The 25,199-nt window shown below is 39.6% G+C and overlaps 1 protein-coding gene across 3 annotated transcripts in view; it reads left to right on the top strand.

The window, feature by feature from the left end:
• Positions 1 to 301: 301 nt before the first annotated feature.
• Positions 302 to 25,199, top strand: part of PPP2R5E (protein phosphatase 2 regulatory subunit B'epsilon) — a 73,790-nt gene continuing 48,892 nt past the window's right edge. For 2 of the 3 annotated variants that reach the window (XM_058807911.1, XM_058807913.1), the window contains exons 1-2: positions 302 to 794; positions 3,367 to 3,530. In XM_058807911.1, the coding sequence (XP_058663894.1) occupies positions 3,374 to 3,530 (157 nt within the window). In that variant the 5' untranslated portion in view covers positions 302 to 794; positions 3,367 to 3,373. The remainder of the gene's footprint in view (positions 795 to 3,366; positions 3,531 to 25,199) is intronic. The other variant, XM_058807912.1, reaches the window with a different exon arrangement.

Consider the following 25,199-nt stretch of genomic DNA (forward strand, 5'->3'; position numbering starts at 1 on the left):
CCTCAGCAGCGCCGGGTTTTACTGCTCAGCCGACGGGCCCCGCCGCTCGCCCGGCACAGGGATGCGGGCGACGCGCGGCCGAGAGAGGAGAGAGAGGCGAGAGAGCCGAGAGAGGCGAGGGACGCGCGGAGCTGCGGGGCCGCGCTGCCGGGGGAGGGGGCGGCCCTTTCCCGGCGCTCCCGGCGGCCAAGGCGGCTCCGGGCGCCACTGAGGCGGCGCGTCCCGGCGGTGGCTCCGGTGGGCGGTCGGGGGCGGTCCGCGGGCGGGGGGCGGTGGCAGCAGCGCGCTCGGTTGTGAGCGAGAGCGAGTGCGTGCGAGCGAGTGCCATGGCCGGAGCCCGCTGAGAGCCACAATAGGAGCGAGACCCCGACGCCCACCGGGACCCTCCGCTCGCTCTCCCCCGCGCCAGCCGCCGGCGGAACAGCAGCGCTCCCCGCCCTGCCCGGCACTGCCCCCCCCGCGCCCGCCGCTCCCCCTCGGCTCGGCTCGGCTCCCTCCCGCCTCGCAGGGCCCTTCTCCGGGAATGTGAAGAGGCAGCAGCACCGCAGGCAGCGGGGAGTGCACGGGACTGAGCGGAGCCGCCCGCGCCTGAACCCGCCGCCGACGCCGCCCTGCGCCGGGGAGGCCGCGCTGCCGCCGAGGCCGAGGCCTACAGGGCTCCTGCGCCGCCGCGGCAGCGACCGAGCCCGGCGAGAACCGCACTCGGGCCGCCGCCGCCGCCAGGCATCGGCCGCGCTCCGCCAAGGCCGCCGCCGCCTCCCTCCGTCTCCGGCTTCTCTACCGGGAGCGCCAAGGTAACTCCATCGGCGGTGCGGGAGGAGGAGGCGCGGGGGGCTGCGGGAGGACATGTTCCAGCTGCGGAGATCCCGTCTGGAAATGACAGCCGAGAGCGGATAATTGCGCCTCTGCTCCCTTCCCCGCCGATAGCCGTCGGTATTTTCACTTCCCCCCCCACCCCCCCACCCCCGGGACCGGCGGATCTGATGAGCGTGGCTTCGTATTTACCAAAATACTCGGGGAATGGAGCGGAGGAAGCGGGGAGCGGTGGCCGGGTTTGCAGCTTTTCCCCCTCGCACACAATAAATAATCTCGGGCTTTATTTCCCCCCTCCCCCCCACTGTTGGGGGAAACAGAGTATTTCCCTGTGATAGTGTATGCAGGGCAGCGAATGTTCATTTGGAGAGGCGAAAAAAAAGATCAGTGTTTACTGTAAGGTTGTTAGGCTGGATGTAGTCTTGTTGAATTAGAATTAGATTTTAATAATTTATAAAGCAGGTTAGGGAAACTGTTACTAAATTTACAGCAGAGAAGTGTCAGTAATGCTCCTTGCTGACACAATGATCCTGCAGTTTAAGTGATCTACTTTAGTCGCTGTCCATTATTACTATTTTTATTATTTTCCGTAATTTAATTTGGAGAGAGCGTGCAAACATTTCTGCAGGGATGGTTACACTTTAATGATGCACGTGATGAGGAGGGGAAGCTTTCTGATGAGATGAGATGGGGCCAAACCGATTCACGTTTAGGGAATATATTTTTGCTGATATATTCAGAATTTGGTTTATGTAACAGGTAACTTTGTGTGTTTTTTGGCGGACTGTTGAAATCTTAGAAGTGGGTTACTAAAGTACAGGCCATTCTATTCCAGTTTATCTGACTTTTTTATTTATTAATCTTGGCTGGGGCCTGAATGCCCTGGTGATGGTGGCTTTTTTTTTTTTTTTTGCCTGGGTGATAAACAAGACCAGTTTAAGGTACGGGTTCATGTTGCTGATAGTATATTATATTTAGAAAGCCTAAGCTGGTAGTGAAAGAATACCTCAGGAGAAATCAAAAAGATGGAATAAGGTTTTTTTCATTATTGTAATGCCAGCTGCACAGTTCAGCTTCTGGGTGCTGCACATGCTTCCTTGAAGAAGCTATGGAGTTTATACTCCATTTTTGATAGATTCACTGCACCTATATGTAATTTTGCATTAAATAGTTCTTATCTTTTGGAGCTTGTTTACACTGTTGCATCAAATCTTTGCTTTCGAAAGCTTTTCTTACAAAAGACAAACCCAAATAATGCCTGTTCCAGTGGATTTAGTAATCTACCAAGCACACGAGTGACCAGATCATTTCAATAACAATAATAAGTACTCGAAAGCGTTCTGTATGTTGTGGAATCAACTTCTTGTAGCACACGAGGAGTCACTTTGGTAATTGAAGTCAACAGACATTGGGGATGAGTAATGCTTTCCAAGGACATGCTCTAAGACCCTGATCCTGCGAGTGCTTACGCCGATGCTTAACTTTGCACGGGTGCCTGTCCTGGCCGAAATCGCCAGAGCTGCCCTCGTTAATGGTCGTGTTAATTAATGAATGCAGATGAGGCTGCTGGAGTGAACTGTGCGCCGAGCTGCTGCTGCTTGTAACGTGTAGGCCTGAATTCCTCCTGTCTCCTCTGCCTTGAGTATTACTCATGGATTTCATCAAGCTGTGATGGGCCTTTTTAACAGGCAGGACCAGACTGGTAAATAAAATAGCTGGATGCATTAATTCAGCGTTTGCTAGAGGTACAGAATCAGCTGCAGGAGTACCACCAAGGCAGGTTTTGTAGGAAGAAGCAAATGCCTATTGCCTAGGCTAGCTGAAGTTGGGAAACAAACAAACTTTTGCTTGCAGAAGCCTTTTTTGGCTCTTTGCCTCTCCCTACAAACCTTGTGTGTCTCATGCCCTTAGAGCAGTTACTGCTACCACACTGCCAGTCGTCCAGAAATGCCAGGACATGGAATAACCACGTGTAAAGGCACTCACAGGAAAACAACTGAGTGTTTCTGAAGTGGAGAATAAAGAAGTAATATGCACAATTTGTGTCAGTCTTGGTGAAATTGTGAAGTGTAGCAGTACTTTTTACTATAGTTTCCTAAATTTCTATAAAATCTTGTATGTAGGTGTGGCAAATAAACGGAGTTTTTGTTCTGTCCTGTGTTTTTTGTCCTTAATGCCAAAAAAACATCTGTGCCTTTTTGTGTACCCATTCTTGAGCAGAGTAAGTTGAAATGACTTCATCCCAAGGAATGCATAATTTAAAACTACAGTCAGGTCTGCAGGTGTGTGAAGTTGTGTTCTGATGAAGTTCTGAATGCAGTGATGTCAGCATTAGGTCTGAAATTTTAGGCAAATAGGAGACACTGATAAAAAAGTAAGCAAGAGGAATTACTACACTAATAATTAAGTTTATTCCATCCATAAGATGGGTTAGACCTTTCAATAGTTTATCTATGTGAGTTGTCAACAGGAAGAAGATATTTGGAAAGTTTAGATGAATCTTTACCTGTTTCACTCATTTGGGACACATTTTTAACACATGCTTTCCTTCAGTAGGGATATGTCCTCAGCACCAACTACTCCTCCATCAGTGGATAAAGTAGACGGATTTTCTCGGAAGTCCGTCAGAAAAGCCAGACAGAAGAGGTCACAAAGCTCCTCCCAGTTTAGGTCTCAGGGCAAGCCTATCGAGTTAACTCCCCTGCCTCTGCTAAAAGGTAAGATCAAACACAGTTTTTAATAAATTAAACAATTTTTGCTCTACAGCCAACTTAGAAAATCAAAGTATTGTCAGGAATTGCAGGGAAGTTTTGCAGGCATTGAGAAATGTTTCATGCCAGATGTATATGTGTTTAAGCTCTACAAAATATTTTATCTGTGATTTGAGGGTGTGGTAATTGTTTGCAATACTTTTGGAAGTCTTAAATGCTGATGTTAACCCTTACCATGACTTGAATTTTCAAGGCTCTCAGGCTTTGTGCAAGAGTGTTTTGGTTTGTGAATCCTCAGCAGCTGACATAAATCAGCAGTAATTTTGGTGAGGGTAAATGGACTTGCGAGCTGAAGGAAACTGGTTTTTAGTGTCTTTCCTTGGTGTGTGGATCTGCACCCTGTGACAGTGGTGCCAACTGCAGCCCCTACAGCAAGAGAGGAGGTGGGATCCCCTCTCTTACCATTTGTGCATGGGTAGCTCCCAGGTTCCTGCCTTCTGCTGGATTTTGAAATGGAAAGGTCCCATGAGCTGCAGCCTCCCCAGGGGAAAGATGCTGCCAATCTGGTCTTAGGCAAGGCCCTGCTGTTTTGAGATCTTGCATATCCCAATGCTGGTTGAGTTTCTGCTGGCAGATTTAACCTCTCATTTGAGAAGGAAAAATATTATCCAGCATACTGCTCTTAAAAGCATGTCAATATCTCTGTGATACTTTGACTGCTTCTCCATAATTTTAGTTGTCACTGAATTTCAGTACAAATCCAGGGGTCAGAAGCCCCTCTCAGAATGTCTGCCTGGTGAGGAAGGGGAAATCACCTTTCAGAAGTCTTCAACACCGACTTCTCAAATGGTTTATTTACTTCTGTGTGTTTTTTTCATTGCTATTCCTCATTTCTGCCTTAAATAGTGAAAATAGGCATGGCTGGTGCTGGTAATTCTGGAAAATAGGAGGTTTATTAGGTTTAATACTGTGTCTGTCCCTTTTCTTCCTTTTTGGGCAAGTATATTCCCCACATTCTCTCATCTAACTTGTTTGACAAATTTGTTAATCAGGGTATTTAAATATGTAACAAATGTGGAACTGCACTTAGGTTGGTTCTCAACCGCACTTCATAAGGATACAGTAGTTGCAAAAAAAAAAACCTCAACAAGCCCCCCAAAAATCTCACACCTTAATGTGTGTTTCTAAATTTAATTAAAAGTAGGATTCTTTTACAGGAGCAGGATTAGTTCCAGTGGAGCTGTCATTGCAATATTGTGGGCTTCTTCCTGTGGCTCCCTATAAGAATGCACAAATGGAATATCCTGAGTCAAACTAAATATGCACCCAGCTCCCCTGCACTGTGCCTGGTGGTGACTTTTATCCAGTATTTCTCAGTTTAGGGTTGGTTGGTGCCACTGGATTTGACTTTGTAGTCTGCAGTGAATATTATTGGTGATACTTTGGGTGATCCTGTGCAGGGCCAGCAGTTGGACTTCAATGATCCTGTGGGTTCCTTTCAACTCAGGTTATTCTGCGATTCTAAAAATTTTTTTCTCTTTGTTGTTGAACTCTTTTGTTGTTTGGTGAAAATATGATAAAGAAGCAAATACTTCTTTCAAATAATTTTAAAGCTCAGTTTTACACTTTTTCAGGTGATTTTTGATATGCAGGTTATTTCATGCCAGTTGCTACATTTTGGAAGGTGACTGGAGTTTATCCTTTGGCTTAAATGATGGGATTAGTGGAAAACATTTGGATTTCTATTTGTACAAATGGAGAAATTGATGTTGTAATTATTTCTCTCTATTCTGTAGTCCCATTCAGGGAGTAAACCAGGCATGGGCATGAGTAAAACAGTGAGACCTCGCCTTGCAGAAACACAGGCGTGTCCAGGTGCTTCATATGACTACTGCAGCCAGTCCTGAGGATTGAGATATAAAACTGTAATAAGATAAAACAAACAGATGGGGAGCAGAGAGTGTTGGTGAGACATTTATGATTAGTGTCATAATGAGTTACAGTGGTCCAGCTTCAAATGAAGAATGTGATCCTGGGAGTTGCTTTTCCCTCTTTGCCTTAACGTGGATTCCCAGAGGTGCAGGGATCTACCTGTGCAGGTTAATTTGTGGGATTTGGGCCTAACAGTCTCTCTGAACAGCAGAGCTATTGGTCCCTGCAGAAGGGACACTGGCAGCTAAAAATCATGCTGCTGTTTGGAAATATTCTTGACCTACATTAATATTTGTAACATTCAGGGTTGTTAAGTCGGCAAGAAGTGAGGAAATTTTCTCCTGTGTTGTTCATCCTTTTCTTGACCAATTCCATCAATGTCCTGAATATTTTTTAACTCTCATGGTTACATTCACCTTCCAACAAGTGACCAGTCCTATTCCTTCTGTTCAGTAACTGTATGATTTCCAGTTTTATCCTGGAATATTTTCTTTTAAACCCAAATAGAGAAGAGATACCAGCAAAGTAGCTTTTTAAAGTCTCAGAAAACTGAACTTAGTTTGGAGATGTGCGGTTGATAAGCTTCCTGGTTTGAGTACATTTCAGATTTAATTAAATATCTTCAGAAATTTTCAGTATGGGAACTTTTTAGAGGACAGATCTCAAATTCATATTCCTCAGATGTATTTCATATGCATCATGGAGGGGTCTTGCTTACACAAATATACATGCTGTGCTTCCTTCTATTATTTTTATTTTAAAATTTTTTTTTTGTGGATTGGCAGGCTGCTTTATCTCAAACAGCACTTTATGGCCTTCAGTATCTTCTGTGATTACAAGAATCATGTATGCAGAAAAGTGGGTAACTGCTTGGTCCATTCCTTGCAAGTTTTTATACTCTGCCTGTCACCATAATGATCTGAGCACCTTCCAGTAGTGTATTAAGTGACGTGACTACACATCTGTCACATCTTATCTGCTCTCCTTCCTCTCCCTAGGGGCAGAGTCACATAGAGTGAAATGGCTTGTTTTGGTAGTGTTTTAATGCAGTCTGTTGCCTTCTGTGAGCTTACACGCCTGTATTGCAAAAACAGATAGATACACCAGCCTTCTTGTTGTTCTTCGGTAATAAAAATATTTTAGGAAAGAAAAATAAGGGGGATGCCGTGTTTTGATGCTCTGTACAAGTCTGAAGGATAAGCTGCTATTTAGGAAATGGAATAAGAACAACTGGAATTTTCAGTGTTGCTCATTTCAGGGAAAAAAACATATACAGAAATGAAGTTGTTACTCTCATATTTTTTTAAAAAGTGTGTGGATGGTATCAGTTTGCAAACAAACATTTAATGTATTTGGAAAACAAGGTGTTCCTTCTGAGGCCCTGCTGGGCTGAGTTCAGGCTTTCAAAAGCCCTAAGTCAAAAAACTTCTGTTTGCCTAGAGTAAAGACTTAAATTTTTAGATGATTTCATTATATTTTTATTTATTGCATTGTGACTTAATCTAATTTGAAGTTATCTTTAAAAATCTGACTATTGTCCAATATTACACTTTAAGCCCAGTGTTTTCTCCTTTGTTTGAAGTGTAGAGGAATGGGATGGGAGGTGCACCTGGGAGTTGTGGCACAGGTGCATTTTGCCTGTGTGTGCTCCTCTGTAGTTTCTCACGTGCGTTTTTTGAAGGTTGCATGCTTTTCCCTGGTGGCTCTCGCAGTGCATGATGGATTTTGGCTGTCCTTTGAAGAGGCTGCTGGTGTTACCCAGGCTGACAGGTGCCTTAGGTGTAACTGGCTTGTGACAGAGCAGTCCTGGTGAAGGGCCCTTTTTTGGGATTGAGTAATTCCATCTGTGTGCCTGAAATCCCCTCCCAGGTTTGCTAACCAGGTTTGTGGTGTGCCTCAAATCGAGCTTGTTCTGTAGAGGAAAATAGGATTGTAGCTGCATTGGATAGGTGTATTATTTATTGGAGGACTATTCTGCTTTCATTTTGTATAGCTGCTCTTTTTACTTAGAAGTCTCTAGAGGTGGAACAGCAGGAGTGCAATGTTAGAAAGCATTTGGCTGGAAAAAGAGTATATTGTAAGTGCTGGACATGTGAAAACAGAGCAATTTCAGTATTACCTGCAAAAGGGGGAGGGGGAGCTCATTTGTGTTTCTGCCTGGTGTCTGTAGAGGTGGAGGAGTGTTCAGAGAATGAAAACTTACACAGAGATGATTAAAAACATCATGTGTCTTACAAATGCACATTTAGCATCCTGAGAAATTGCACAGAGAACTTGCATGCAGCTCACAGCATCATTGCCACCCCCCTTGTCCTCATTACAAATACAGAAGTTAGGCAAAGCAAACCATCCAAAAGCCAGACTGTTAATTGTTAAATCATTTGTATCCCATTTTTCTAATTCAGGGTGTGTTTTTTTCCTGTCATCCTTCCACATTTTCCAATGATTTAATGTAATTAGTGAAGGTTACTTTCATGTTCTCTGCAACTATTGTATATTTTTGTTGAGAATGTTTCAAAGTATGATTTTTATTTTTAGATGGTTTTTCCTCCTTAAAATAAGCACTCAGAGCAAAAGTTCTCTGTCAACAGTACCAATTGCTTTGCTACCTCAATATTATGAAATTTTTTGAGCTTCTAATACATTTATCAGATAGTTTCCATGGCATTAAAGAATTGGTATAGTGGCAACAAAAGAGCATTGCATAGTCAAAAAGGGAAAAATCTCTTTCCACTTGCTATTTGCTTTTGATCATTAAATTATGTCCCTATAGCTGAGATTTTATTATAAGCTTTTCTTGTGAATCTTATCTATTGGTCAAATGCTGAGGTTCCTAAAGAGTAAAAAATTCTAACAATTTGAAAAGACTCTCAACTGAGAACTGCAAGATGTGCACCTTCTTGTTCAAATGCAGTTACTTTTGAATTTTTAAAATACTCCTTTAGCATAAAAAAAGTATCCAGGCCTTTGCAGACCTATGGATGCCACCTAAAACTTGTAATATGAGAAATAGTTATGATTTGAGTTGTAGAAGAAGAAAGAGTTTGTTTTCTGTTGGCTTCCATGGGAGCTGCCTGCTTATCTTGTCTGTGCTGCTCTTCATTTGAGACATTTGGAATGTTTTACAGATATCAGATATACAAATATCAGTAAACTGTTAATAAAATCACTGAGCTAAATGCTCTCTTCTCATAAATAAACAAGAATTTAGGGTCATAGTGGTTATGATTTCCCAAAATAAAATTCAGCCTTATTTGCAGAACTAGAAATAGATCTTAGGACTTCTAATTTATTGCATGGAAGAAACACTGGAACTTGGTTTGAGCTGCATGTACATAATCAGGGATGAATCCTGGAACTGCTTCTAGGAATTTTATGCCCATTCTGGTTGATATAAATCTGGACATAATAGGCCATCTCTGTGTAAGATTTGGGAACAGGGCCACAATCTCAAAAGGAAGATGGACTTAGCCCATTTAGTATATTTTTTTATGAATATGTATAATGTTCTAGTCATAAGTAATAAATTTCTTCTCTTTCTTTGTGCTCTTGTCAGTTGGATTTTGAATATGCACTTAACCTTCTTTATAACCTGTTTACATCTGTTGATCGTAGAAAATTTTTTCCAGTAATCTTAAAGGTTTCTGGGTGTTTCAATACACTAATTACATTCTGTTTTTTTTGATTTTTTTTTTGTTTTATTTTTTATTCTTTTGATTGCTTGTTACTGTCTCCCACATTGGGAATGTATTTTTGGAGGACAACATTTGTAGATAATGGGCAGGTTAAGTAGAAGAAATACCCTCTTAACAGTGCACGGGGGAAAATGCAGTTGGTGCGGAATTCTGTCAGCTCACCCACAATCTTCCAATGTTTCCAGTCAGTTCTCTGTGTTCATTTCTGAGTCTCTCTAGGGCTGGCAGTTTTCCTATGGCCAGAGTGGTGGTGGGTTATTTTTTTGTTTTTTGAGGGAAGGTGGTTTGGATTTGTTTTGTTTTGCTTTGCTTTTGAAGCCTCCAATGTAATTGTTTTACTTCCAGAATTTCTCAGCCTGGCTTCTGGAAGTGTTTAGTGATGATGATTCGACCTTTTCCTTTTTTTCTTTTTAATAATTTTTAATGTGAAGTAAGTTGTAATTATGTAAAATATGTTTCTGTACTCTTCACAAGATTAAGTCTAAAATCTTGATAATTTTCTGCAGAGTGTTTAGACTTTATCATAGAATCACAGAGTCACAGAGCAGTTTGGGTTGGAAGGGACCTTAAAGATCATCTCATTCCAGCCCCCTGCCATGGACAGGGTCACCTTCCACAGACCAGGTTGCTCAAAGCTCCATCCAGCCTGGCCATCATCATGAAAAACTTTTGGTTTCAGTCTGTACTTGTACAGTATGTCTTTATAATGTTCCCAGTAATACTTATCTCGCTAATAATATTGCCATTTTCTTTTCTGTGCCCAAGTGTAGCTCTGGGGCTCTGTAATAAAACCTCCTGTTTCTGTAATAAGTACCTCCTTTATATTCCTTCCCTGAAGTACCTTCAACAAATACAAGTTCTGCTTCAGCCAGGCTATTATTTCTATATAGTGCACATGCTTGTTGAGGTATAGTGCTGCCTTTATAATTGATTATGTTATGGAGCTTTACTGTTGTGAAAGAACACATTCTCCATATCTCTGGAATTATGTGTGTATTTATAAAATCTGTGTTTGTGTATATTACATGTGTATAATATAGAAGTGTATATAAATAATCTATAGACATATTTCATGTCTTATACAAAGTTTATATTTTGAGTTTATTTAATTTTCTGTTTTTCAAAAGGGATAGTACTTCTGTTCATTGGTGTAGCTTTATAGTAAGGCAGCAGTCCTTTCACATTCATCCATTGTAAGCTACTGCCTCCCTGAGAAAAGAGCACTTTCATTAATGCTTTCTGGGGAGTGGGAGGAGGACACACAACTATTTTTAGGTTCAGGGTAACTTCCTTTCACCTACAGTTTTTTCATTCATGTTATTACTGTTTCTTTGACTCAATCAGGCAAAAATCCTTGGTAACAGAGGAGGGGACTTGGGGAGTTCAGGGAGTTTTGGTAGGATGGGTATTTATGGATTACTGTACTCTTAATAACTGTATAACTCACAAGTATCAGCAGATGGGCCCACTTTGCTGCATAAGAGGTTAAGGCAAATCTGTTAGAAAAATACTAAAATCTTCCTTTGAAACCTCCCTGGTAATGTCATTCTGGTTGCAGGTGCAGTGACAGGAAGGTTTTTTTTTTTCTGGTGGCCAAACTTTGAGAAGTTCTGGAGCCAAGTGTGGCCTCTCATCTGCTGAGAGAAGTGTCTGAGGGCCACAGAGTAAAACAGATTGTTAAAAACATTCCACTCCTCCTGATTTTAGTGATGTGCTTGATCCTGTGTCCTCTCAAACAGTTGATTCAGCTAATCTGAAATGCTGGTGGATATTTATGCAGGGTTGGTAGTTTCTGTGTCTGTGGTTTTCTGCTTAAAGTAAAGAACAGTGCAGCTACAGTCTGAGGATCTTTTGTCAGGCATTCCAAAAGATAAGGCAGATGTCCAAAGAATCAGTGTAAAATACTTTTCTGCCCTTAGTTGTTGCACTTGATTGAAAATTTTGTCTGTTTTCAAGGAAGTCTTGTAATCAGACCAAAGAGGAATCAGTTTGATTAGGAGTAATAATGATCCACAGTAATGGAAGGTTTTTCACCAGTAGTTTTTTTTCTAATTGTTATATTAAACAAATCTAAGAGTACATGCATTTTGAAAATTATACATGTCAGTATCATTTAATTTTGAATTTCCTGTAGGAAGTTTATTTTTCAAGTCACAGTATGTCTGACATTAACAATTTTTTATTTTGCTTGAAAGCAAAGTATTTAAGATTTTATTTTAAAACACTTTAGCATTTTAAATATATTTTATAAAAATTATTATTATTTTGTGTTTATTCTCTTTGTTGATTTTTCCACTCTTCTTCCATTCCAGTATGTATGACAGTAATATTTGCCTTGTGTGTGAAGTGCAAGGTCCTTCCTGTAGCATCTGCCAGAGTCTGGGACAGAGGAGGAAAACAATACAGCAGAATTGCTGTACCTGCTTAAATGGGCTGAAAGAAAAAAAAAAAAGTGAAATGGCTCATTTCTGGGTAGCTTCCCAAAAGAAAAATTAGAATATCAGGTTGCTGTAAAGTGTGTTTTACAGGGTTGGACATGGTGCCAGCCCTTCTGTGACAGCAGTTTCTCGTGTTCCTGAGCTGAAGAGTTTGTTCTGATAGCTCGGTGTTGGACTGCAGAGCTGACCGAGTTACAGGAGATGTGGAGAGTGCAGACAGCAGCCTGCTCTTCTGATTACAGAAGTTTGTGCATAATTAGGGTATTTCTGAAGATTTTTATGAGTTACTTTAAAAGGTGCATCTCCTGCCAAACACCAGTCACAGATTCAGCTGTCCTTACTTGATGGCATTTTGCAGAAGTTGAAGTAAACCATCAGTCTTATATCAGGGATGGTGAGTGAATGCTGACACCTTTGTGGCCCTGCTGGTTAAAAGTATCAGTTTGAGAACTTGACCCCCAGCAGGAGATATGATAAACTACTCAGTTACAACAATTTTTATTCTGAAAAATCAGATACCATCATGAACAATAAAGTTAAGTTGAAGTGTGTGTTGTCTGGAGTTCTTTGCTGTCAGATTTTGATTTAAAAAATGAAATAGATATAAGTTGCATGGTTATCTGTTTTATATTTTTCACTGTGAAGGCTGGCTGGGCAAAAATGTAGTTTGGGTATTGGGGGAAGCATTTCTTTGGGTATTCTTTTATCATAATGTTAAGGAGATCTGCCATTAGAATTGTTAGTGAGTTTCTAACTCTTTGAGGAGTATCAGAAAAAAAGTTTAGTGTCATTAAGAATTGTAGTAACTGTAGTTGGATGTGGTCTGAGTTTTCTGTGGGATTCCTGGAAGGTTTTCAGGAAGTTTTAGGGATGTGTTTTGTGTGATGTATTTTTTCATAATGCTCATGATGTAGCTGCCTAGTCTGAGTTGTGCTTTTGTTGTTTGGGATTTCTGTGCTTCTTTGCAGTGTCATGAGTGTAATGTTATTATGACTTCCTTGGTGTTTTTTCCATGTGCGTATACTGAACTTGGATTTTCAAATTTTACAGCGTAGGTGGTAGCAAATTTGTTTGTTGCTTTCACTGCTTTGGTCATATGGATTATGCTGCAAAGGAAATCTACTGCAAGTTAAATTTCTCCTATTACAAATTGATACTATGGATAGTCAGAAACTGAGGGAAGGATGATTTCAGATTTTAGAGGAATTAAATATTCTTATTTTTCCTTTATGTTACCCAGTAGAATGTACTGTGAATGCATAAACTTGCATTAGTTTTCTTGGCAAGTTCTGCTCATGTGCTCTCCTCTTTCACATTCCAACAGCAGGACATGGATGTTATATGCAGTCTCTGTATAAATTAGAAAGTCTATTTAGTATTTTCTGCTTTCACATAAGATTAACTGTTCAAAGCTGTTTATAGAGAATATGCTTTCCCATCTATGTGTAAATAGAAATGCAAAAGGTGGTGATTACAGCTGAGACAGTACTTGATTTGCTGTTGAGAACGAAACTTATTGGTTGAATATTGTCAGTATTACCAAGGGAGAGTAAATTTGGCAGCTTGCTCTGTTGATGTTTTCAAATAACATTTTTGGGATAGCTTTTTGAAGAAGTTGAGGTAGTACTGTGTCATCTTGGTTCTCCTTCACTTTCCCTTTATTCTCCTGTTTTCTCCTGTGCTTGTTTTTTATCACTGCCTTCCTTACTCCCACTTCTTTTTTCTTCCTGCACCCTCTGATGGATACGATAACATATTTTTCCACAAGAGGGTGATAACACTCACACGTGTTAAAAGGAGCACTCCAGGTGGAGGGGATTGCAGAGGTTATTGACAAACTCAATAGAATAAAATCAGCTGTAGTTATACAGAAAAGTAGTCTGCTCACCTTCAGCTCCATCCATGTGTTACAGTGGTTGTTTGTGTGCCCTTCTGGAGGCAAGACCAGACGTGTCAGGATGGAGATCCACCCTGGGAAGAACATGCCAGCTCCATCCTGCCTCTCTTGCAGTAATCAGGCCTTGCTGCAAGACAGTCTTTCATATCTGTTATTCGTGCAATAATTTTCCTTTTCCTTTCTCCCCCATGCACTCTTGTATTTCTTACATTTTTCCCTCCCTCTCCTGTTTAATAGGATACAAAACCTCCTTCTTCACTGGTCCTGTGAAACTGCAGTGGCTGAAATTTCTATTCATCTTTAAAAAATGCATAAAGAATGAAAAGGTGAGGCAGAGAGAAGGAGGAAAATGGCCACTCTTGTGATTCGTCTTTAATAGGGAATCTTAGTGAAAATTTCTGTCTGTTTTTGACTGTATCTAGTCTTGAACAAGTATTTTACTCAGGACTAGATGCTGCTTTAGTTATTCTTTTTAGGGCTAGGAAGGCTGATGGAAATAAGTGGTTCTTAGTCCCTGTGACAAGAGCAGTTCCAAAATTGTGTGCCTTAAGTGATGGAGACCTTGACTGGAGTTCTGGCACCTGGGCTTGGCTCTTGGAAAAGTGTTGTGGTGTGGCTGGATGACAAAGGTGTGGGAGCAGATCCATTATATATGTGGGAGAGGGTTGGGATGCAGGGCTTTTTAGGTGACCTTCAAGAAGAAGTCAACATGTCAGGGTGGTTGTTATCCTGTATTTTGGATGCCATAATCTCAGAAGAAGTGTCCATTGCTGTAAATTGCTTTGGAATATGATCTGAGCTGCCAGATGAAATCTCTGCAGTCACAAGTGAAAAGAGCTGCTGTGAGTCTCCTAATATTAGAGGAATGAGCAAATGAGCTCTGTACTGTGGGTTAGGCATAAGCCAGGCAGTGAAAAGGCTCCTGGAAAAATTCTGAACACTTCATTGCCATGAGTCAGCGGGAATCCTGGCGAGGAGGGAGAGAGGAACCAAGTACTTGAGGTTATGTTTACTCCATCCTCCTATTAACTGTGAAATTCCAGGTCACAGAGTGAAATTTCTCACTCTTCTTTAATTTCAGGAAGAACAAACAAGTGTCCCAAATAATAAATAAAAAAGATTCTGTCTTTTTCTAAAAAGACAACCACAGAGTCGATGATCTTGTCAGAATCTCTTTTTAAATATTTTGTCTCTTTAACTGTAGGAAATTCCAGTGGCAAGAGAAATGTGTTGAATTTCTCAGGACAAGTCTGTTTCTCTTCCTGTTCTTTTACTGTCCTGTTTGTCCCTAAACTACCACATCCATAATGTGCACAGTCAAGTTCAATAAACAGCATTTGGAGCTCTTGCTTCATGGGCCAGGTATAAGCTTTGGTTCAGGTATCCCATAATCTCAAATGGGATAAAATCTTCCAGTTAACACTCTTGAGGTGAACATCCCACCCTCACAGCAGAAAAAACAAACTACAAAACCCCCAAAATACTTTAGAATTTCTGTATATGTGTCTGATCTGATTCTGAGTGTAAGGGAATTGGGGACATTCTAATTTTCATTATCAATGTAAATCTATTTTTCTTAGGTTTTGGGATATTCTCCTAATGAAAGAATGCTGTAATACCTAGGAAAAAAAAATTAAATAGTTAGAAGCAGGCTTTGAGTACCTCTAAGCAAGTTTCTCTTATTTCCTGCTTGGTAAGGAGCAATCATTCCTCTTGCAGAAACTTTCTTAATCAAGGACTTTGTAGAGAGGAGGATTGCCATGCCCTTCATATAGATTCTAAGGCAACCTCATTTGACACAAGTGCAGCATTGGTTTGTCTTCCCTTGTTTTGTGCAGTTGTTCCCAACATGAACAGGCATTGCACTATGGCAAAAATTCATTTGGGAGCCAAAATCTTCAAAGTAATTTCAGTTGTGGTGAGATGTGCCAAAACTTCATGGTCAATAAAAAGCAAATGGTTTGGAAATGAGCATATTTTCATGTTTATTTGCTTTTGGAGAAGTATTATACTTCTGGATTAAAGTGTTCTGATATATCAAATATAACAAAAAAGCTCTAAATCACCACATCATATACAATAAAAAATTCACAGCCTGTTTTTCATTACACTTGGTCTTTTAAGCTAAAGCACTCAGTAGTTGATGGTATTTTTTGCCTAGGTAGTTTCAAATGTCTGAAGGAACAGGACCTGTCTCATGTCCAGAGCTGCAACAAGGAGTGGGATAAAGCACCCACTTGTGTGTTCTTCATGTTGGAAGAGTTGTCAGATGGGTGAAAGGGAATTAATTCAGCCTTTTCCCCATTCCTATGTTCAGTGGCTGGACAGACACTCCCTCCCTCTTTTTTTATTTTTTTATTTTTTGCTCATGATGCTTTTGTGGTTAATGCAGTTTTTCTGCATTGTTGTTTCCCAGGTTTCTTGTCCATATTGAATATCTATATTTGGGTTTATTTTTCCCAGATGTATTAGCTGATGTTTTTCCAAATTGAAATTCACATTATTTTCTAGCTGTGTTAGGAATGTGCTTAGGTTCCTTTGTATTATTTCTGACTTTACTGTTACTCAAAGTTCTCTATTTAATATCCTCTGAAGATGTTATCTATATGCTATTTTAATCATTAGATCATTAAGGAAGTTATTAATGTCTGGACTAAATTGATTCTTATATCTCACTGGCATTTCTTTCCAGTTGGATACTTGGAGATTTTTATCCTTTTAATTCTAGACTTTTTGGCAGCACTGTGTGTGTCAGCCTCTTCCATCCAAAAAAACTGGAATCTGCTTTAAACGTAGGACTTTGAGGGAAAACTGAAGTGTGATTCATGCTGGAATAGAGTAAACTTTGTAAATCCAATCACAATTGAAACTGAAGATGTGTTGTAATCATTACATGTGTATTTTCACATGGATTTCAATATGCTGTCTTTTGTACTTTCACTTGTACAGTAGTAGTTCTTAAATGATAAATTATTAAGTAAATATTTTCCTAGTGGAAGTGCTTTCTATTTTTGTATAGCATCTTGAGAACAGAATGTGATTCCTTTCTGTAGGGTCAGCTATTTGAAATACTTGCCTGTGTTTGTTCTAACTACATAATCTATAATCCTCAATATGTCTTTAATCCACTTTATCTCCTACAGAACTAAATCTTTGGAATTGGGGGGAATATAGTGTGATAGATGGTATCTAAGGTTATAAAGTTTGGGAAGATTAAATTTACTTCTGAGGTCAGATTGATAGATTTTGGCAAATAACAGATAAAATAAATGACTAGTAAAGAAATAAACACTACTCCTATTTTCATGCCTATGGAATAAACAAATAATAGGTAACAAAGAGGTAACAAAATTTCATCTCTAGAAATAAGATAAAATTAAAGATGAAATTTCCCACTTGGCCAATATTAAGCATCTCCTACAGTGATAAGGAAAAGGAATTGATTTATTTTCTCTTTTATTTTTCTTGTGTGAAGTTGAATTGAACTTCAAAATGTTTACCTTTGTGTGCATGACTAAGGCAGAAAGCAGAGTGCATTTTTTAGCACTGACCACTTGGGAGTGAGTGGATGCATTAATGTGAACAGATTTAACCTTGGCTTCAAGGAGAAGGTGTGTGCATCCACACACGTGTCCTGAAGTCTGTCCTGGGTGAAATGAGCTTGTCCTGGGATTGTTTAGGGTGCTTTAACACTTTGGGGTGCTGGCTGTGCTAAGGATTGCACAAAGTGCTTCTGTGGGGATGCTTCCTTAGAGAAATGGAAGGAGGAAAACTCCTGGGGGGAAAAAAAACCTCCTTTTTTTAATCCTTAAATAAAACAAGCTGTCAAAGGTCAGGTGTCTGTGTTTGTCTAATAAAGGCATTAGGTATCATTTGTTAGGGGATGATGGATTTGTCATTTCATCTAGTGATAAATAATCTGATTTTATAAGGTGTTTGGGGAATGGGGATAATGATCATGTCAAATGGCAGGTTTGCACAGCACAGGATTTGTTAATGAAGGCACACTGCATGGCAGGCCTGTGTTCAAAGTCCACAAGTATTTATTTTAAGTTGGTGTTTTACACAAATAATCCTGATTTCATATTTTAGAAGAAGCAAGATGATCAGCAATGTTAAGTAAATCTGGCTCATCAGTCCTAATATTTGTTCTTACAACAACATGCATAATACTGAAAAAAACCACATGCTTCTAATACTAAACATAAGAAAAAAGTTAGTGTGGAATTTCACTATACCGTACTTGTAAAATTTAGGACAGTCTTGAGGAGATGCAAATTGCAGGGAAGCTTATTTACATGAGTAGATATTTCCTTTATGGAAAAATAAAGCTACCATGTAAAACATGGCTTTGTCTGGTACAGACCCTTAAAAATTATTCCCTGTGATCCATTCCCTGGGAGGGATGGGAGCTGGCTGACAGGGCAGTGAGTGATTCTGACCACTGAAATGTCCCTTTTGCCACAATGATGGCATCCATATGGCTGCAAGGAGGGAGGGCCTGCATTTTATTTTTTCCAGTGAGGAAGTAAGTGGGATTTCACTCTTTTTTTCCCCCCTTCAGACAACAAGAAGTTTTCTCCCAGCTTCAGTGCTTAAATTCGTGTTGTGCTCTCTGTGCTGCCGTACCATTTTCAGTAAAAGAGCAGTTGCATGGAGACAAAGAGGCTGCTGATTTAAGTCTCAATAGAGAAGTCTGTTAGGCTTCAGCTGTGGGAGGATGCTAAATGTAGCTCAGAGGTTGGCAGATGCTACCTGGACCAAAACTACTTGAAAATATTAGGGAGCTGTTTTGTAGGTTTGCCTAAAAAAAGAGACATTTAATAACTGGAAGAATTAGTGGGACAAATATGACAAAGGAGTTGCAGTTTAAGAAGGTTCTTACTGTGTGGATGTGATCTGCTGTTCATGTTGAATTAAAAAAAAGAGTTCAGCTACAAATATTTTGCTAATCTTGATGGGAGGGCAGAAAAAATCCAACCCCAAGCCCTTTCTCTTCCTACCTGTCTTACTTTTTTTTTAAATTATGTAAGTTTATGCAACATTTTGAACTTCATTTTCAAAGGGAACAATACTGTTTCTGATTATGATTATGTAAGTTAAGCTGAAAGCTGTGGAGTGTTATTTTCTGAAGTTTTCAGAAAGCTCAGTGTTACTATTAACATTTTTCTATGCCATAACACAATGAAAATTTACCTTAAGGGTTTATTTTGTGCTGAAGCCTTTGGGAGCGCCATAAGCATCATTAGTGAGGTGGTGGGACTGGGCTTGGCTTTCTGCTGGGTGTGTGTGGAGCTTCATGGATGATACAAGAGGGGAAGTTTTCTTCATCCCTGCATGAGCATCTTCCATCCCTGAGGTTGGATAGTTCTGGGATCTGCCAGGGTTTCTCACCTTGTTGCTGAGCCAGAGTTTAAAGGCTCTTTAGCCATTTCATTTCTGACCTGTGAGATGCTGTGCAGGACACATGAAATGAGGTATCCCAGCATTTATTTTCCCAGTTATTTTCTCTTTTAGAGATGGAGAGGGGAGATAAAAGTAGTGTGCAGGTGCTGTGCAGCCTGAGAGTAAACAGAGAGAAAAGACGGAAGGAATCCACTGCTCAGTTGATTTAACAGGGAGGATGAACTTCTAATTAATTTCCAAGTGGGGTTTCTTGTATGACCTGTCCCATGGGGAGAGTTGATGAGAGGATCTCTGTGGCAGGTTATTAAATAGTTAACTTCAAGGGAGATCGTTTTGCTTCTGAAGAAGAGGTTTGCACACGTGTGGGTAACAAAGCGTTTCCAGTAGAGCACGTTTGATACTTAACCTGCAAAATGTCAAAAGAGGTGATTAATGTTTTGTACCTTTGGAATAGGTTTGATTTTTGTGTGCCTGAAGCTTCTAGCAGGTGCTATAGAAACCAGGAGAAAACATTATCTTTTCAGCATGTTGCACTCAAAGTTCACATTGAGCCACAAAATATCCAAATGAGTGACAGTCTCTTGTTTGAATCTAAATGGAAAATGGAGTTTTCCGTGGCCTACTTATTCTAGAAATGATCATTTCATTCTAGGCAGATTTAACTAAAACCTAGGAGACTTTGTCAAAATTACAGGAAAGAAAAAAGATATTATTCACTTTTAGAGTGAGGCAAAGAAAATGACAAGAGACTTTTCAGAGGGTCTGTGTTGATCTATCTTGCCTGCTAGTTCTTCTTTTGAGAGAAAGCAGTTTTCAGTTTTCATAAACATGTTCTTGGTTGTTTGATTACCTTTTTTTTTTTTTTTTTTTTGCTACTACACAATACAGTAATGTGGCTAAAAGTGCTATATACAGTTTCTTAAATTTTAGGGGTGTTTTTCAGAGTTTATAAAAGTGTATTTCTAAATGGTGCTTTAAAACTCTGCCAGGGGTCCCTTGCTATTAGTCAGGGGTGGTGTTTATGCCCTAGGTCAGCTTTTTGCCTTGTCTGTGAACACCAGCCCAAAACTGGCTGAATTCTGAGACAGCAGATGACTCTGTGTGTAACAGCTAGATAGGGCTGTCATAATTAAGAATGCCCAGGCATTTTAGCATGTTATTAACCACAGTGTAGGTGTGTCATCCTCATGGAGCAGCTGAGGCTGATTGTTTCCTCTGAGGTGTGATGGAGGCATTGCTGTTAGATCTGGCTGGGGCTCAGTAAGATCAATATGAGGATGCATCATGGCCAAACTTGCAGGAGCTGTAGCAGGATAAGAGAGATGTAGCCCCATTAAATGATGGAAAACCCAGAGAAAATGCCTTATGCAATATGGTTAAAAAATAATTTTGAATAGTTTATTAAAAGGCTCATGAGCAGATGTGTTCATAGTGTCTTATGGGGAGGAAATACTGCTTAAATAGAAGAACTGATGTTGTCAGCTAAAGCAGGATCCATGTGGTTTTAATAGTGAGGGAAAGTCTGTGCTGGCAGGAGCTCTTTAAATGGATGATAAATTCTCTGTGAGTTTGCTACAAGTCATGAGTTTTGATTTGAGAAGTTGTAGTTGAGCACATATTGCCAGATTAATTCGTGGAGGGTTGCTTCTGTAGGATATCTTAGGGACTGTTTTCATTTAGGGTAAATGACCTGCTTTGGTAGCCTCTTCCAGCTTGCAGTCTCCTAAATCTGCAGCTCAAAGACCCCATCTTCTCTCCCTTGTGAAGCTGTCAATGTTGATGGAAACACAGCAAGGAATTTGGGAACAAAAGTGAGGTTTTCGTGAGTTAGACTAGTGGGATGTTCCCTTGGAGGAATTAGCCTCTATTCCTTCCTCTGCTCTTTGTGTCTTGGGTGAATCTCTGCTCCTTTCTGTTGCTGCTGCTCGGCCTGAGACACGAGGGGTGATTTACTCAGTGCAGGATGACTCAAAGTGCAGGTGAACTTGGTGGCAGCTGCTCCTGAGCATCTCACAGTGCTAAGTAAACATCCAGAGAAATCAGGATGTCTCCAGTTGAGCATTGTGAATTAATGGGTGCTTTTAATCTGAGTCTTTTTATTTCTCAGCATTCTTTTACATTGGTATCTTGTGAGTAATACAGCATAAAAATGACAGTCTTTTAAAAAAAATATTATTGTCAGCTTTGAGGAAAAACAACATAAAAATTCCATACAACATTATGCTAACTCTTTGGGATTCACTGCTTTTATTACAGCTAAGTAACTGAAAGACTGCTCTAATTTTGTTTTAATAGAAACAAATCTGATTGAATTATTTGTTTTTCTTTTCAAAAATGTGACTGTCACAAACATTTTAAAAAGTCTTGATTAGAGGTGATGAAGTGCCTAGTGAAATTCAAGTATCCAGACTGGAGCAGTGTTGCTTCATTGGTTCATTTTGAGCATGAAGTCTTTTGCTTTTCAATCAGATTATATTTTTCTTTAGGAATAAAATTTTAAAATTAATTATTCTTGTTTTTTATACAATGCAGTAATTCCTGATTTTATTATACAAAATCATTTTTTTTTTCCTTAAGAGTAGTGTACTCCTAGGGTTTTAAAAAAATTTAAACTGAAATCCATAGCCTGTTTTGTTGCTTCACTGGATACTTTTCCTATCCTAAGCACATTTTAGCAAGGCTCACCAGGTTAAAGAAAGGCCATAGTGTTAAAATAATTTTAAACTGGGATCCTGCTTAAGCTCTTCTATTTTCTCACTTCCTGACTGAGCACAGCTATCTTTGCCTGCCCTTTCTCCCCTCTTTTGTTTACAGCTGAGGACAGGGCTGATACCCCATGCATTGGAGATCCTCATTGTCAGCTCAAGGAGTTCATTAGCAAATGCTTTGTCTTAGGGAATATTGAACAGCACATCCCTACCCTGGGAAGGGATCTTTTATGGCATCAAAAATTTCATCTGTGTGAGCTTTCAGTGTTTATTCTACTAATTTGGTAGTGGAGCATGAAGTAATTTATTGTCATGTGTTACATATTAATAGATCTGAAAAAAAAAAAAGGAAAGCAAAATAAGGTTAAATAAGGTTTCCTGAATATTTTATTGCTTTATCTGAACTCCTTACAACTTGCTTTTTGGTTTATTTTTTAATAAGTTTGGAAACATGAAACAGTGTGCTGATGAATCTGAAATTTATGGAGATTTGATATATATCTTATCTATTCTTAAATATATGAAATGTTTATATCAGTGAATTGCTATTCAATATATCTTGTTGAAAAATGATTATGCTCATGTTCTCTGAAAATAAAGGCTTGTAATTCGAGACTGCCTTTTTGAGAGTTCCCTCCAACGCTGTCTCAAGGTAGAGTTTGAAAAAGGAAGCAGTTTATAAACTGCTGAAATACAGCTCAGTGTCAAAGCAACCAAAGAGTGAAATTGCTCAAAAGAAATAGTTGCTCTTATTTTGGAAGCGAGTCAGAGTGGAGGAGCTTGCTTTGTGCTCAGCTGCTATTGGCTGCACAAACCCCTCATCTCTGTGGCTAGTGCTAGATAGGAATATTAATAATATAACTCATGCCTCGTCGTATTTTGCTGCTTAATCATCTTGTTTGGCACACCCCTGGTCATGTTGTACGTGGCCATAATTCAGGAAAGCAAACTCACTGGGGCACTGGTGTGTTAGAGTGCAGCGATCAGAGGCTGGGGTTGTGCGGATGATGAAAGCGCTGCCCGGCGTGGGTTTATCCAGGAAAACTGGGGAGAAGCTGCAGCAGGCAGGAGCAGAGTGAGGAGCACCTCCTGTGCCAGCCCATGGCTGTGCCTGCCTCGTCACAGCTTTGCTGAGGATCCAGGCTGGGTAAGCAGAAACCTGTGTCAGCAGCTTTGCTGCAAGCAGAAACTCCAGCTCTCTCAAGTCCTTGCCACTGTTGTCTTCCCTGTGCTCTTGCTGCTGTCAGAAGTGGTGTTTCAAGGAGGTTGATAATATTTTGTTGGAAAATACTTGATTGTGTTAATGTAGTTTGGGAAGGTAAAGAGGGGCTCTAGCATGAATTCCAGCAGAAAAGAAAATTTTTATTTTTAATATGTCCTCTTAATTTTTTCTGAACCTGACATTTTCCTCAGACACCAGAACTGAGCCCTGTCAATTGCTTGTAATTCAAAGTGTTGCTATATTAGTCACGAAAACTTCTGAAATAAATGTGGAGTAGAAAACAAATGCTTGGCTTGATCCTAAAGGTTGGATCCTTTATAGTTGAGGATCCAACCTTTATATATCCTAAAGGTTGGATCCTTGTATTCTGTCATCATTTTATCCTATAAAGGATAAAATGATGAGAGAATACAAGGAAGTATCTGAAACAAATCAAAGGGGAAACTAAATTGGATTGGGTTTTGTTTGGTTGTTTTGGTTTTTTTCCTTTGTTTTATTTTTAAAAATCAAGAAGTCCTTTCCCTCTTTTGGTTTTTAAATAGTTTGATCTTTAAATAGTGTAGGTTCTTTCAAGAGACCCATGACTTTTTGTGAAGTGGCTTCCATGCTCTTGTCAATGCATGAATAAGAAATAATAGAATGGGTGGGGAGGAAGTTGATTGTAATTTGACTTAAAAGCATGAATGTTTTGACCTCAGCGATTGGCAGTTTGAAAAGAATGATTTGCTGTGCTGTTTGTGTGAGTGTTGGGTTGTTTGGTGTTAATCACCATCCAGTTATGAATATAATTCACTCGTTAGACAAGTGAATTAGACTGTAGGTTAGTGCTGGACTTCTAAACATACCTTCAGTAAACACTCAGGTCAAAAGGAGGGAGGTTACTTGGAGTGCTTTGTTGAGGGAAATTTCATACTCATCTTGTGGAATTATTCATCTTGTGGATGTAATGAAGGCAATGCTCTTCAATTTGGAGAGGTCTGTAAAAATAAGAAATTTTTATTATAGTTTCTTATGTAGTTAGCAAGTGTATTTTCTGAAATACAGTTTTGACTGTGAAGTTTTCATGTATAAACAAAGGTGTTAGGGTTTCCTTTTTGGTGAGATGTTGTTTTATTTGCTTTTTCTAGAAGTTTGTTTTGGGCTCTAAGTTTCAAGTAGGATGCTTTTTGGTTTGATTTATAACTTGACTACTTTAGCAGCTGATATAATTTAAGAATATTTTGTCTTTGCTTGCCCTAACAAAGCAGTTGAGTCAGAGGAAAGCTGATCCTTACTTTTTTAAAATGATACTTTTGTTTGTGGTTTTTAGAGCTTTGAGACAGTGGTTAGAAATCAAATCAACATAAAACCTGATCCTAGCTACAGAGTTCTCCTAGGCTGGAGAGGCCCAAATCTGAAAGTGTAGGATCAGTCCCCACATTGTAACAGTTTTCCTGCATTTCAGAATTTAGACCAGTTTTTGTGATGCTCAGGAATAATTCTTATTTGGATATATTAGCACTTTGCCTGATTAAGGATTGCTGAATCAGGTTCAGTATTTGAAAGGTGAAGGAAGATGAGTGTTAATGTTTGTGTTACTCTGGCTGGTGTGTTTTGTGGTAACATTTTAATAAAGCAAGGGCTGATCATTGTGTTGAAGATATTAAGAGGGACTGTGTTTGTATTCTAAGCCAAAAGAGATTTTTCAGTTTATTTTTTGCCCATCTTTTGCTGAAGTTGTTGTTGAGCATGCCAGGGCCTGAGTTGGTTCTCCTCCAGCTGGAGGCAGAGAATTATGCTTAGAATAAAGGTAAAATTTACTTACAAAAATAAACTTGAACTAGAGTTTTCAAAGTTTTTATGTGAAAGTTATAAATCCAGAAATTTTTGTACCAGTAATGTGTTCTTAAATATTTTTCATAGGAATGAAATACTGTGTTTCAGTTTGGTTTAAGAAAGGACATCAGCATTGCTTATTAGGCATAATAAAAAAGTAGCTTAGTTTAAAAATAGCAGTCTAGTGGGAATTTCATACACCTCCTGTGTATTCTCCCCCATGGACATTAAGAAAACATTAGGAGTTTCAAGTACTGTAAATAAGACATTTACTGTGGTCACAGCGTGGTTTTGTTTTTCTTTTGTCCCCCCTAAACATTTTCAAATAGTTCTAAACTTCTTCTTCCTACAGATTTCAATGAGTTCCTTACTTACAATGAGAACATAAACTTCCTGTTTTTTTGTTGTTGGTTGTTTTTTGTTTGCTTTAAGAGCTCAGGAAGCAGAAAGCCAGAAAATGACCGAAGATTGTTATCATAGACCTACCCAAAATTTAAGGGTTAAAGGCAGCTTGTGCGGGGGTGCCATGGAAAAGGTGGGATGGTCAGGGAAGGGGGAACAG

The sequence above is a fragment of the Ammospiza caudacuta genome, chromosome 6, assembly GCF_027887145.1.
Source record: "Ammospiza caudacuta isolate bAmmCau1 chromosome 6, bAmmCau1.pri, whole genome shotgun sequence".
NCBI classification, from domain to species: domain Eukaryota; kingdom Metazoa; phylum Chordata; class Aves; order Passeriformes; family Passerellidae; genus Ammospiza; species Ammospiza caudacuta.